This window comes from Giraffa tippelskirchi, chromosome 4 (assembly GCF_054371585.1).
Source record: "Giraffa tippelskirchi isolate mGirTip1 chromosome 4, T2T-mGirTip1v1.2.pri, whole genome shotgun sequence".
Classification (NCBI taxonomy): domain Eukaryota; kingdom Metazoa; phylum Chordata; class Mammalia; order Artiodactyla; family Giraffidae; genus Giraffa; species Giraffa tippelskirchi.
In genome coordinates, this window is record NC_137278.1 from 141,970,456 (window position 1) to 141,986,117 (window position 15,662).

The following is a 15,662-nucleotide window of genomic DNA, read 5'->3' on the forward strand; positions in this document are numbered from 1 at the left end:
ACCAACAGAAAGTTAGTATTTATGATGTTGTCAGAGATGGAATAGGTAAATTGTAAAACACGAAGATAGACCTACATATAAATCCTAGCTCTAATATATAGCTGTATAAATTTTGATATATCAATTTCTTCATGAATTTCAGTTTATCCACTTATAAAATAACACTAATAATAGACACCTCATAAGGTTGTGAAATATACAATGAAAAAACTCATATAAAGTGCCCAGTAGATGGAAGCCATTTAAATAAGCTCCTTTCATATCTTTTGTAGACTTTGAAATGTACATTTGTGCTCAGTCGCTTCAGTTATATCCTACTTTTTGAGACCCTATGGACTGTAGCCTGCTAAGCTCCTCTATCCATGGGATTCTCAGGCAAGAATACTGGAGTAGGTTGCCATGCCCTCCTCCAGGAGATCTTCCAGACCCAGGGACCAAACCTTTGTCTCTTGCATTGCAGGCAGATTCTTTACCCACTGAGCTACCTGGGAAGCCCAGACTTTGTAATAGGCCTGTGCAAATTTATTGGTCTTTTCTCCCACTCCCCCTGCAAAATAAGTCTTAAGTATACCAACTCTTTGGAGACATTAAAAAGTAAGCACCTTTTCAAAGTGTCAGTATTTAGAATTCTTAGAATATGTTCTGTCAATATAAGTAATTATTACCAGTAAAAAATATCAAATCTAAGACCAAGTGCTTAAATATAAGACACTCTGGTCTGTCTAGGCATATGTTTTGTGAAATATCAAGTTCTTTGTGTAATAGCTTAAACTTGCTAGGAATCACTCATCTAGGTAAAAACTGTAAAAGATGCTCTCTTTAGTTAAAAGATCCTTTAGAAAATATGTATTTTTATGTATTTTAAAGGATGGGATGCTATTATGGACTGGAAAGATGTCTTATCAGGAGGGGAAAAGCAAAGAATGGGCATGGCTCGCATGTTTTATCATAGGTAAGTATATTATACTCAAGTTACTATCGATACTATTCTATTGTTGTAATCAAAAAATGTTTGGATAGGCTCCCTTGTCCTCATTCAGTTTGAAAATATATTTCTGAAAGCTAGTGCTTAGAATTTATAGTATTTAAATTTCTTGGGTTATATTTTAATATGACAGAAATCTCCAAGTGTTTGCTCTATTTATTTTATGTTGAGTAATGTTAGATGACAAAATTAAATTTTTATGTGTCCTAAGTTTGAAAGTGGGATTATTACTAATTTTAAAACATGAAGAATAGATAACCACTATTATGCTGTTGTGAACACAGTAGGTAGATGTTCAGTGAAAGTGAAAGTTGTTCAGTTGTGTCCAACTCTTTGCAACCCCATGGGCTGTAGCCCTCCAGGCTCCTCTGTCCATGGAATTCTCCAGGCCAGAATACTGGAGTAGGTAACTGTTCCCTTCTCCAGGGGATCTTCCTAACCCAGAGATCAGACCCAGGTCTCCTGCATGGCAGGCAGATTCTTTACCATCTGAGCCACCAGGGAAGCCCAGATATTCAGTAATACTTCTCAATTAAATTACTAAATTAAAACTAGATTAACTTTCTAATCAGTCAGTGGCCTATAAAGCTTAGTAGTGTTCTCCTTGAGAGGAGGCATATCTAATGGTAAAAGGAACCAACCAGCATAAGTCTTAATGGACTCAGAAGTAAAGAGATGCAGGAAATAATTTCTCTTGATAAAACTTTTCTGTTTCTAACCAGCTTCATAACCTTTTGGTTCGAAGTATCAAGCATAAGACACTCAAAAGTAATATTGAAGCTATTATCATTTGTTCCTTTTTTTTATCCTATTCTTCTGTGAAAAATAAATTCCCATTTTAATGTTAGGCCTCTGGCAATAAGAACCTAAGTTATTACTTTCAATACTTATACCTTGGGCAATAAAGTTATGTACATGGATGGCTGAATGGAGCATAAGCTGGGGCACATACAATATTCTTGAAGAAGTTTCAGTGGAAACAATAAAACTTCTGTAGGGAACTTTTAAAAGCTGATAAAAACTGCCAAAAAAAAAAAATCAAGTAAGCCTCATTAAACGCTTAGCAACAAGTTGGCTATCAATTTTTTAAAAATCTTTTATTATGGAAAAATCATTAAAAGTTCATCAAAAAAGAGAATATTGTAAGATGAACCCTATATTCCCATAACACTGATTCAACAAGTCTAATATTTTATAGCACTTGATTTATCTATTTTTTAATATAAATCATTGTGAAGCAAATCCAAACTTATGGAATTTTTCATGAAATATTTTGACATCAATCTCTGAAATATTAGGTTGTTTTCTTACATTATATACCATAATCATCCTTAATACAATTGACAATAATCATTTAAAATTATTTCATACCTGGTTCATATCCAATTTCCCTAATTGTCTCAAAAATATCTTTTTATACTTGGTTTGTTCAAACCAAGATCCAAACAACTTTTATGTATTGAATTTTGTTGTTATATATCTCTTAATTATTTTTTAATTTAAAGAGTTGTTTCTTCTCCCTGTCTCTGTGCCCCTCCCATCTTTTATGCTATTGACTTGTTGAAGAAACTAGGTCAGTTGTCCTTTAAGAATGTTGTCTTTTCAAGATTGATCTGATTGCTTCCTCTTGAGATCCCTTTACCTCTTTCCTCAATCTACTATTTTTCTTATAAACTGGAAATTAGAGCTAAAAACTTGATTATATTTAGGTTCAGCCTTTTTGGTAAGAATATAACATGTAACATTTATTACTGAAAAAAGAATGTATAGCTTAAACAACTTTATTAAATATAATTATGTGTTTATATTATAGAAGTAGAAAATTTAGATGAGTAAAAAGAAAAAATTCTGTTTTAGTACTTGTAGCACATAAAATTTTAGTATAGTTTTTTCTCTATTTTAGTATACAAAAGTTGGTTGTTATTTTTAAATTTTTAATATGTAAGTATTTTCATAAATTATATTACAGTTTATATTCCTCTTTTTTTTTTTGGCCATACCACATGGCTAGTGGAATCTTACTTGCCTGACCAGGGACTGAATTCAGGCCCCAGCAGTGAAAGCACTGAGTCCTAACAACTGGACCACAAGGGAATTCCCCATATCCCTCTTTTCATTTTGTATCCTATTATGTGTATTACTATGTAATAGCTAGCCAAGCTTTGTTTATTATTATTATATTATTATAACATTTATGTACCAAATACATAAATGTATTTAAGTATTCAATTCAATGAATTCTGATAAATGTATATACAATATATAACCAATATCCCAATTAAGATAAAGAATGATTCTGTTGCCGTAGAAGTCCCTCATGCCCCTTTCCAGTCAAATCTTTCTGTAGACAATTTGTTTCCATTTCAAATGCATAAATTAGTTCTCCTGTTCTACAACTTCATATAAATTAATCGTGTGTGTTTGTGTTTATCACTCAGTTATGTCCAACTCTTTGTGACCCCATGGACTGTAGCTCACTAGGCTCCTCTCTCCATGGAATTCTCTAGGCAAGAATACTGGTGGGTTGCCATTCCATCCTTCAGGAGATCTTCTGGACCCAGGGATTGAACCCAGGTCTCCCACATTGTGGACAGATTCTTTACTGTTTGAGCCACCAGGGAAGCCCCAAAATTAAATCATACAATATGTATTATTTTGTGTTATAGCTGGAGTTTATAAATGAGAAAAATGTTGTGTAATAACATAGTATTTTAATAATATACACGGTTAGTTCAAGAATATGGCAAACTAAAAAATATAAACCAAAACTTACAAACTCTGAATTTTTAATGAAGTATATTTTGCAGTGACTTTTTTGAGATAATGTGGTGAGATTCAAGAGTAAACTTTGTAGTATGAAATTTATGACTAGCTGTTAACCACTATTACCTTGAATCTGTTTGCGCATTGTCCATAAATATTCAGTAATAGGATCCCCAGTATAGCTGGTGAAATATGATATGGTGGTGGTTTACTTGCTAAGTCATGTCCGACTCTTGCAATCCCATGGACTGTAACCTGCCAGGCTCCTCTGTCCATGGGATTCTCCAGGCAAGAATACTGGAGTGGGTTGCCATTTCCTTCTCCAGTTGGATCTTCCCAACCCAGGAATCGAACCCAGGTCTCCTGCATTGCAGGCAGGTTCTTTACCAACTGAACTACGATTGAAGCCCAAAATGTAGAATGATGGAACGTAATATGTGGCTGTAAATTTCTCATTATGTCAGTGTGTTAATAAGATAAAAAGCAAGTGGCATTAATAAAAGATGCTAACTTTAAGTACCTGTAACTTAAATATTTGATACTCATGTATCTGAAATATTTTAGGTATAAAATGATACTGAATAAAAATAAAGTTCTAAGTGTATTTGTGGAAAGAACTTAGTGATCCATGGGAAGATGAGCAAGTTGAAAAGCAGAATCTATTTAGAAAAAATAAAAGGAAATAGAAATACTAAAGCCAGTAAAGGACCTACACTGTTGGTGGGAATGTAAGTTGGTGAAGCTACTGTGGAAAACAGTGTGCAGGTTCCTTAGAAAACTAAAACTAAAATTACCATATGACCCAGCAATCCCACTCCTGGGCATATATCTATACAAAACTATAATTCAAAAAGATACACCAGGATTCATAGCAGTACTATTCACAATAGCCCAGACAAGGAAACAACCTAAATGTCCATCTACAGATGAAAGGATAAAGATGTGGTACATACATATAATGGAAAACTTCTCAGCCATAAAAAAAAATTAAACAATGCCATTTGCAGCAACACAGATGCAACTAGAGGTTATCATACTAAATGAAGTAAGTCAGAAAGAGAAAGCAAATACCATATGCGGTCATTCATATGTGGAATCTAAAATATGACACAAATAAACCTATCTATGAAGTAGAAATGTATTCATTAACAGAGAGAACAGATTAATGCTTGCTAGAAGAGAGGATTTGTGGGGACGGACTGAAGAGAAGGTGGGGGTTAGCAGATGTGAGCTCTTATATATATGATGGATAAACAGCAGAGTCCTTCTGTATAGCAAAAGGAAGTATGTTCACTATCCTATGATAAGCCATAATGGAAAAGAATATAAAAAAGAATATATGTATTATATTTTATTATAGTTGATTTACAATGTTATATTAATTACTCCTATACAACAAAGTGATTCAGATATATATGTATATATACATGTGTATGTATATATATATATATACACATACACATGTATATGGAAAAGGAAATGGCAACCCACTCTAGTATTCTTGCCTGGGAAATCCCATGGACAGAGGAGCCTGGTGGGCTACAGTCCATGGGGTCACAAAGAGTCAGACATGACTGAGCAACTAAATGCACATACATATATATATATATATATATATATATATATATATATATATATATATACACATACATATATATCTGAATCACCTTGCTATACAGGAGTAATTAATGTAACATTGTAAATCAACGTTTAAAAAAAAATTTTAAAACCCAGTGAAGGAAAAGTATAATAATGAGAAATTGCCTCCCCTCTTTCTCAAAGGATTAATAAGAAGATTTGAGTTGTAATGAGAAAGACTTGGGCTAACAACTAAAGTGGAGAACTTTAGCAAGGAGAATTATGCGTCAAGATCTTAGTCTTTTTGAGAAGATTTTAATTTTAATGTTTAAAAAGTATTGGAAAAGTCCCATCTTATAGGAAATAGATTAGGTCCTTCTTAAGCTTCACTCTTCTGATGATGCAACAAAAGAAAAATCTGAGAAGCTGTTATCTAATATTTTACTTAGTTATATCAGTTTCAGCTTACAGTCACTGCTTAATATATTTGCATGCATGTACATACGCGTGCATACACACACACACACAACACAAAACCAGTCCTACCAAGGAAACAAATTATCTTACATCTGCTAGGCTAGGAGTTGCTATGACAACAGAGTGTAACAAATACACGTTTTTTTCTAATTCTAAAATGGCATCTCGTCTGTTTACCTCAAAGCACTCTAAAAAAATAAGACACAAAACAGTAACTTATTACTAAAACTAGAGTTATACAAACAAAGAAAATTTTACCCCAAACCTCTCTGTTTTATACTTCTTTTTCTCCTCGATCATTTTCACCTAAGAAAATCATCCACAAGCAGAAATAAACTCTGAGACAAATAATTCTTAATACTTTAACCTGAACAATAACCAAAAGCTAACCAGTTAAACCACTTCTGTTGTCAAGGGGAAACTGCAGTGATCTTTATTTCTTTCTGTGGAGAGCCAATATTAAAATCAAACGTAGTGTTAAAGTTGGCTTTGACTCCTGTATCTATTATCCTTACATTTAGTTATTTTTGTCTATGCTGGGTCATTGGTCTGCACGAGGGCTTTCCCTAGTTGAGGTGAGCAGGAGCTACCCTTTGTTGCGGTGCGTGGACTTATTGTGATGGCTTCTCTTGTTGCAGAGCACAGGCTCTAGGCACATGGGCTTCTGGAGTGCAGGCTCAGCAGTTGTGGCTTAAGGGTTTGCTGCTCCACGGCATGTGGGAGCCTCCTGGACCAGGGATCAAACCAGTATCCCTTGCATTGCAAGGTGGACTGTTAACCACTGGAACACCAGGGAAGCCCTCTATTATCCTTGACAGTACCCCCCAATAGGAAACAGGATCCTATTAATAAACATATCCATCGAATTACTAGGAAAACAGTTTGCAGTGCCAAGTATTTTTGCTGAATGAGAAATTACTACTGGTTTCAATTTTTATCTTTTCATTGTCCTTTTATTTTATTCTTTTACAGTATATTTTTTCCTGAAGCATAGTTGATTTACAATGTTGTATTAATTATTCCTGTACATAAAAATGATTCAGTTATACATATATATATATGTATATATATATGTGTGTGTATATATGTATATGTTCTATTTTTAAAAATTATTCTCTATAGAACCTGGACTGGCGATTTGTTTCACATATGATAATTTACATGCTACTTTCACTTTTCCCTTTCATGCACTGGAGAAGGAAATGGCAACCCACTCCAGTGTTCTTGCCTGGAGAATCCCAGGGACGGCGGAGCATGGTGGGCTACCGTCTATGGGGTTGCACAGAGTCGGACACGACTGAAGCAACTTAGCAGCAGCAGCAGCAGCAGCAGCAGCAGCAGCAATGCCATTCTCCCATATCATCCCGCCCTTGAAACTGAAAAAAAAAAAGAAAAATACAATACAACAGCTGTGTATCCAACGCTCAGCTCAAGAAATAAAACATTGGAAACACTTAAAAAAAATTATTCTCCATTTTATTATTTATCATAGGATACTGAATATACTTCTCTGACTATACAGTAGAATCTTGTGTTTATCCTTTCCATGTATAACAGCTTACATCTGCTTAACCCCAACCTCTCATGCCTTCCCTTCCCCAATCCCTCCCCCTTAGCAACCATAAACATGTTCTCCATGTCCATGAGTCTGTTTGCATTTCACAGATAGGTTCATGTTCATATAAAACATGATAGTATATGGTATTTGTCTTTCTCTGGCTGTCTTCACTTAGTATGATAATCTCTGGTTGCATCCATGTTGCTGAAAATAGCATTATTTCATTATTTTTTATGGCTAAGTACTATTTCATTTTGTGGAACACACCAAATCTTCTTTATCCATTCATCTGTCCATATTCATCTAGGTGGCTTCCATGTCTTGGCTATTGTAAATAGTGCTGCTTTGATCATAGGAGTGCATGTATCTTCAAATTATAGCTTTATCTAAGTATATGCCCAGGATTGGGATTGCTGGATCATATGCGCTTCTCTGGTTGCTCAGACTGTAGAAAATCTGTCTGCAGTACAGGAGACCCGCGTTTGAGACCTGGGTCAGGAAGATCCCCTGGAGAACGGAATGGCAACCCACCCCAGTATTCTTGCCTGGAGAATTCCATGGACAGAAGAGCCTGGCAGGCTGCAGTCCATGAAATTGCAAAGAATCAAAAACGACTGAGCAACTAACACACACACACAGAAACTCTAATTTTTGCTTTTTGAGTAATCTTAATACTGTTTTCCATAGTCACTGTACCAATTTACATTCCTACCAACAGTATAAGTAAGATGTTTGCACTTTTCTTCACACCCTTTCCAGCATTTATTATTCGAAGACTTTTTCATGATAGCCTTTCTGACTGATGTAAGTTGGTACCTCATTGCAGTTTTGACTTGCATTTCTCTAAAAATTAGAGATAATGAGCCTCTTTCCATGTACCTATTGGCCATGGGTATGTCTTCTTTGGAGAATTATCTATTTATGTCTTCTGCCAATTTTTTGGTTGGGTTATTTTTTGTTGTTGTTATTGAATCATAGGAGTTGTTCATGTGTTTTAGAAATTAAGCTCTTGTCAGTCTTATCATTTACAGAGACTTTTCTCCCAGTCCATAGATGGTCTTTTAATTTTGCTTATGGTTTCCTTTGCTGTGCGAAAGCTTACAAGTTTGATTAGGTCTCATTTGTTTATTTTTGCTTTTATTTCACACATTACTTTAGCTTTATAGTATTGTCTGAAATCTGGAAAGGTTAAGATTCCTGCTCTGTTCTTGGATCAACAAAATTCCATCAATAGTGATTAGGTACTTACATTATTGATAAAATTATCTCTTAATAAATGTTTGCAAACAGAATTGTGACATGACTGATAACTAGCTACTAAAATGTATTTTTCATGTAGTTAGAACCTTGTCACCAAGAATGAGCTGTCTTTTGCAGCAAGGTTCTTTCAGTGACCTGTCATCTTTTTCTGCCTCGTAGTCATGATTACCAATCTGCAATAAAGCTTATTGTATTATAAGCAGATATAAAAAAAATCTATTTAAAATCTAAGAATAATATGAAATTCTGTTCCAAAGAAAGGAGAATGACTGCTTTTTTGCTTTATCATTTGTCACCTTAAACATGTCATTATTCTCTCTTCTCCTTTAAAGTTGTTAACATTGCAGTTTATATTGCCAAATAAAGATTTATAATTCAAAATGAAAATTATTAATTTATTTGTGCTTATTTTTAAGACCAAAATATGCATTGCTAGATGAATGCACCAGTGCTGTCAGCATTGATGTTGAAGGAAAGATATTTCAGGCTGCAAAAGAAGCTGGAATTTCCTTACTTTCTATAACACACAGGCCTTCACTTTGGTAAGTGTTTCCAATGCTCATTTATGATAAATGATTTTTCTTTTTGTTTCTTAAAGAATGACTTTGCTAAACTTTTTACTATAAACCAGTAGGACTGGTTTTGTGTTGTGTGCTTTTACTATAGAGCATAAGACATTTCAGTTATTTTCCGCCTGCACTTCTGTTAAGGTTAAACTATGCCTAAGAGAGTAAAATCAATCTTAGGCTAAAAGTTGAAGTTCCTGTACTTGATAACATATGACAGAAATTAGTGATCTTTTCCATATGCTTTTCAAAATTGTTATTTATTTTATTTTTGGCTGCACAAGGTCTTTGTTGTTGCACACGGGCTTTCCTTAGTGGAGGCAGGAACTGAGCAGGGGCTACTCTCTAGTTGTGGTATGCGGACTTCTCATTACGGTGGCTTCTGTTGTTGCAGAGCATGGGCTCCAAAGTGTGCAGGCTTCAGTAGCTGCTGCTCGCAAACTCAGTAGTTGTGTGCTTGGGATGTAGAGCACCACGGCCTCAGTAGTTTTTGCACACAGGTTTAATTATTTCACAGCATGTGAAATCTTTCTGGATCAGGAATTGAACCAGTGTGCCCTGCATTAGCAGGTGGATTCCTAACCACTAGACAACCAAACAAGTCCTTTCATATACTTTTGAGTAACTCTATTTAGGTTTTAAGTTTTCCAAAACTTTGACCTCCCAATGGGTGGGACCTTACCAATATTAAATTGAAAACTATGTCAAGGGAAAAATTAGAGTGTGCAAACAAAGCTTTTTTTTTTCCTTTGTTTTAAGAAAAAAATGAACAGACTTTTTATAAATAATATTTCATAAAACCTAGTGGAATTTTCTCTTTTTTAAAAAAAGATCACCATTTTTATCATCCTCTTACATTTTTATTGATTCATCATCATCAGAAGAGTCACTAATTCAGATTCAACACCTATTCTATTCCAGGCTTATTTTATTTAAGCTTAATAGCAACGTTATAGAGTATGGGTAGCCTAATTTTTCCCATTATACAGACGAAGAAACTGAGAGCTAGAAAATGAGGAACATAATTTTCTATGATCATATTCTTTATACCCTCCTCTATTGCACTACTTATTATAAGGAACTCAAAAGGTATCTCATGCACAAATCATAAAAAACTTTAATTCTCACTACATTCTGCTGTCTACATTTGCATTTCTGTTTCATCAATCAAAATCTTTTCCTTTGACATGTTAGTAAGTATATAGTGGACTCTACATGCTATGGCTTCCTATTTCCCAAGGGATAGGCAGGATTCCTCCTCTCTTTCTGACTGGAGCATTCTGTAGCACGTGGCTGATCACATTTGTGCCAAAGCTGTCATTATGTACATGACTTCAAACCTAGACTAAATAGCAAGCTTTAAGTTAATACCTAAAGCATTTCCAGCCCTTTACCTTATAGAGAATGTTTACTTTAAGACTGTGAGTAAGTTGAGTGTTCAGTTCAGATCAGATTTTAATTGTTCAAAGTTCTTTGACTCTGAATTCTACTTTTGAGAGGATAATCTATTTCACACTTTATTTAAACACTCAGAATTTTTATATTTTTCTTTCTCAAAGTTTACCTGAAAATAGAGAATTTCATGAAGTGATCTTTTCTATAGAATGTTGTAGTTTGTCTCTCTGTTGTTAAAAACAGTAATCAGCATCTGGAGTGATAAGACCCTGATTTGCCAATCTCCCCAGAGGCAGTCTGGATCTAGTCCAGGATGAGTTAGAGTCCATGTCGCTGAGTGATATCTATGACCTTCTCTTGGAGAGAACCAACAGGAACTGGTTTAAGACAATTATGACATATGCCTGTGGAGCCAGACTTGTAGAAATCTTGAGTCCTTTCTAACTCAGTCTTGGTGTTTTTCTAACCTCTATCAATGAGTTTATTATGCATTCTTGTCATTTAGTTCCTATTCAAGTAGCCTAAAGTGGCGTTGGAAGCATGTTTAGCTGGTTTTTTTTTTCTTCTTTTTAGAACAAAGAGGTTTTGTTGCTGTTTTTAACACTTTTCTTTAAATAAAAAGTTTTAGGTTCATAGCAAAATTGAACATACAGAAATATGCCCATACTCTCTGTCCCTATACATGTATAGCCTCCTCCATGATCGACATCCCCCTCCATAGTGGTATAATTGTTACAATTGATGAACCTATATTGACACATTCTTAGCGTCCAAAGTCCATAATTTTCATTAGGATTCACTTACTATTGTGCATTGTATGGGTTTGGACAGATTTATAATTACATGTTTCTACCATGATAGTCATACACGACTGAGCCTGCACACTTTCAGACTCAGTTCAGTTCATTTTCAGTTCAGTTCAGTTCAGTTCAGTTGCTCAGTCGCGTCCGACTCTTTGCAACCCCACGGATGCAGCTGCATGCCAGATTTCCCTGTCCATCACCAACTCCCAGAGCTTACTCAAATTCATGTCTATCCACTCAGTGGTGCCATCCAACCATCTATCCTCTGTCATCCCCTTTTCCTCCTGCCTTCAATCTTTCCCAGCATTAGGGTCTTTTCCAATGAGTCAGTTGTTTGCATCAGGTGGCCGAAGTATTGGAGTTTCAGCTTCAGCATCAGTTCAGTTCAGTTTAGTTACTCAGTCGTGTCCAACTCTGTAACTCCATGGACTGCAGCATGCCAGGCCTTCCTGTCCGTCATCAACTCCCAGAGTTTACTCAAACTCATGTCCAATGAGTCGGTGATGCCATCCAACCATCTCATCCTCTGTCGTCCCCTTTTCCCACCTTCAATCTTTCCCAGCACCAGGATCTTTTTCAATGAGTCAATTCTTTGCATCAGGTGGCCAAAGCATTGGAGTTTCAGCTTCAGCATCAGTCCTTCCAATGAATATTCAGGACTGATTTCCTTTAGGATGGACTGGTTGGATCTCCTTGCAGCTCAAGGGACTTGCAAGAGTCTTCTTCAATCCCATGGTTCAAAAGCATCAATTTTTCAGTGTTCACATTTCTTTATAGCCCAACTCACATCCATACATGACTACTGGAAAAAAAATAGCTTTGACTAGATGGACCTTTGTTGGAAAAGTTATGTCTCTGCTTTTTAATATGCTGTCTAGGTTGGTCATAGCTTTTCTTCCAAGAAGGAAGCATCTTTTAATTTCATGGCTGCAGTCACCATCTGCAGTGATTTTGGAGCCAAAATAAAAAAAATGTCTCTCACTGTTTTCATCGTATCCCCATCTATTTGCCATGAATTGATGGCACCAGATGCCATAATCTCCATATCCTGAATGCTGAGTTTTAAGCCAGCATTTTCACTCTCCTCATTCACTTTCATCAAGAGGCTCTTTAGTTCTTCTTCGCTTTCTACCATAAGGGTGGTATCATCTGCATATCTGAGGTTATTGATAGTTCCCCCGGCAATCTTGACTCCAGCTTGTGCTTCATCCAGACCAGTGTTTTGCATGATATACTCTGCATATATGTTAAATAAGCAGAGTAACAATATACAGCCTTGACATACTCCTTTCCCGATTTGGAACCAGTCTGTTGTTCCATGTCCAGTTCTAACTGTTGCTTCCTGACCTGCATACAGATTTCTCAGAAGCAGGTCAGGTGGTCTCGTATTCCCATCTCTTGAAGAATTTTCCACATTTTGTTGTGATCCACACAGTCAAAGGCTTTGGCATAGTCAATAAAGCAGAAGTAGATGTTTTTCTGAAATTCTCTTGCTTTTTCTATGATCCAACTGATGTTGGCAATTTGATATCTGGTTCCTCTGCCTTTTCTAAATCCAGCTTGAACATCTGGAAGTCACAGTTCATGTACTGTTGAAGCATGGTTTGAAGAATTTTGAGTATCACTTTGCTAGGATGTGAGATGAGTTCAATTGTGCGGTAGTTTGAGCATTCTTTGGCATTGCCTTTCTTTGGGATCGGGATGAAAACTGACATTTCCAGTCCTGTGGCCACTGCTGAGTTTTCCAAATTTGCTGTCATACTCAGTGCAGCATTTTCACAGCATCATCTTTTAGGATTTGAAATAGCTCATAGGGGACTGGAATGCAAAAGTAGAAAGTCAAGAGCTACTTGAGGTAGCAGTCCAGTTTGGCCTTGGAGTACAAAATGAAGCAGGGCAAAGGCTAACATGCCAAGAGAATGCACTGGTCATAGCAAACACCCTCTTCCAACAACACAAGAGAAGACTCTACACATGGACATCACCAGATGGTCAATACCAAAATCAGATTGATTATATTCTTTGCAGCCAAAGATGGAGAAGCTCTATACAGTCAGCAAAAACAATACCAGGAGTTGATGTGGCTCAGATCATGAACTTCTTATTGTCAAATTCAGACTTAAATTGAAGAAAGTAGGGAAAACCACTCTAGCAATCAGGTATGACCTAAATCAACTCCCTTACAATTATACAGTGGAAATGAGAAATAGATTCAAGGGATTAGACCTGATAGACAGAGTGCCTGAAGAACTATGGAGGTTCATGATATTGTACAGGAGGCAGGGATCAAGACCATCCCGAAGAAAAAGTAATACAAAAAGGTAACATGGTTGTCAGAGGGAACCTTACAAATAGCTGAGAAAAGAAGAGAAGCTAAAGGCAAAGGAGAAAATGAAAGACATACCCATTTGATTGCAGAGTTCCAAAGAAGAGCAAGGAGAGATAAGAAAGCCTTCTTCAGTGATCAATGCAAAGAAATAGAGGAAAACAATAGAATGGAAAAGACTAGAGGTCTGTTCAGGAAAATTAGAGATAACAAGGGAACATTTCATGCAAAGATGGGCACAATAAAGGACAGAAATGGTATGGACCTAACAGAAACAGAAGATCTTAAGAAGACGTGGCAAGAACACACAGAAGAACTATACAGAAAAGATCTTAATGACCAGATAATCATGATGGTGTGACCATTCACCTAGATCCAGATATCCTGGAATGTGAGGTCAAGTGGGCCTTAGGAAGCATCACTACGAACAAAGCTAGTGGAGATGATGGAATTCCAGTTGACTGTTTGAAGTCCTGAAAGGTGATGCTGTGAAAGTGCTGCACTCAATATGTCCTCAGATTTGGAAAACACATCCTTATTGTATTATACAAAGTATTTTGATTGCTCTAAAAATCCTCTGTGTTCTGCCATTTTATCCCTCTCCTCAACCCATGGATCATGAGTTCCAATCCCACAACTTCATGACAAATAGAAGGGGAAAAAGTAGAAGCAGAACAGATTTTATTTTCTTGGGCTCCAAATCACTGTAGACAGTGACTGCAACCATGAAATTAAAAGACGCTTGTTTCTTGGAAGGAAAGCTATTACAAACCTAGACAGTGTATTAAAAAGTAGAGGCATTACTTTGCCAACAAAGGTCCATCTTGTCAAAGCTCTGTTTTTTCCAGTAGTCATATATGGATGTGAGAGTTGGACCATAAAGAAGCCTGAGCACTGAAGAATTGATGCTTTGAATTGTGGTGGTGGAGAAGACTCTTGAGATTCCCTTAGGCTCAAAGTGATCAAACCAGTCAATCCTGAAGGAAATCAACCCTGAATATTCATTGGAAGGACTGAGGCTGAAACTGAAGTTCTAATATTTTGTTCACCTGTTGCGAAGAACCAACTCACTAGAAAAGACCCTGATGCTGGGAAAGATTGAGAGCAGGAGGAGAAGGGGACCACAAAGGATGAGATGGTTGGATAGCATCACTGACTCTATGGTCATGGGTTTGAGCAAACTCTGGAGATAGTGAAGGACGGTGAAGCCTGGTGCACTGCAGTCCATGGGGTTGCAAAGAGTTGGACACAACTTAGAGACTGAACAACAACAACATCAACCCCAGAAACCACTGATCTTTAATGTGTCCACAGTTTTTCCTTTCCCAGAATATCATGTACCTGGAACCATACAGTATGTAGCCTTTTCATATTTGTTTCTTTAACTTAGTGATAATCATTTGTTTCCTCCATGTATTTTCACAGCTTGATACCTCATTTATTTTTAGTGTTAAATAGTATTTCACTGTTTCAATGTACACAGTTTGTTTATCCATTCACCTACCAAAGATAGGCTTGGTTGCCTCCAAGTGTTAGCCATTATGAATAGAGATGTTACAAACATTCATATGCAGGTTTTTGTGTGGACATGCGTTTTCTCAAGTCATTTAGGTAAATATCAAGATTTGAAGTTACTGGATTGTACTGGTAAGAGTATGTTTAATTTGTTAGAAACTACAAAAGTGAAAGTGAAAATGAAGTCGCTCAGTCGTGTCCGACTCTTTGTGATCCCATGGACTGTAGCCACCAGACTCCTCCGTCCATGGGATTTTCCAGGCAAGAATATTGGAGTGGGTTGCCATTTCCTTCTCCAGGGGATCTTCCCGACCCAGGGATCGAACCCAAGTCTCCTGCATTGCAGGCAGACGCTTTACCCTCTGAGCCACCAGGGAAGTCTGTAAACTTCAAAACTGTATTCCAAATCAGCTATACCATTTTTCATTTCCACTAG

At 36.4% G+C, this 15,662-nt stretch overlaps 1 protein-coding gene across 8 annotated transcripts in view; it reads left to right on the forward strand.

The window, feature by feature from the left end:
* The window catches only part of ABCD2 (ATP binding cassette subfamily D member 2), a 78,671-nt gene that overhangs the window by 57,159 nt on the left and 5,850 nt on the right, over positions 1-15,662 (forward strand). For all 8 annotated transcript variants that reach the window (XM_081483674.1, XM_081483678.1, XM_081483673.1 and 5 more), the window contains 2 exons: positions 868-952; positions 9,038-9,163. In XM_081483674.1, the coding sequence (XP_081339800.1) occupies positions 868-952; positions 9,038-9,163 (211 nt within the window). The remainder of the gene's footprint in view (positions 1-867; positions 953-9,037; positions 9,164-15,662) is intronic.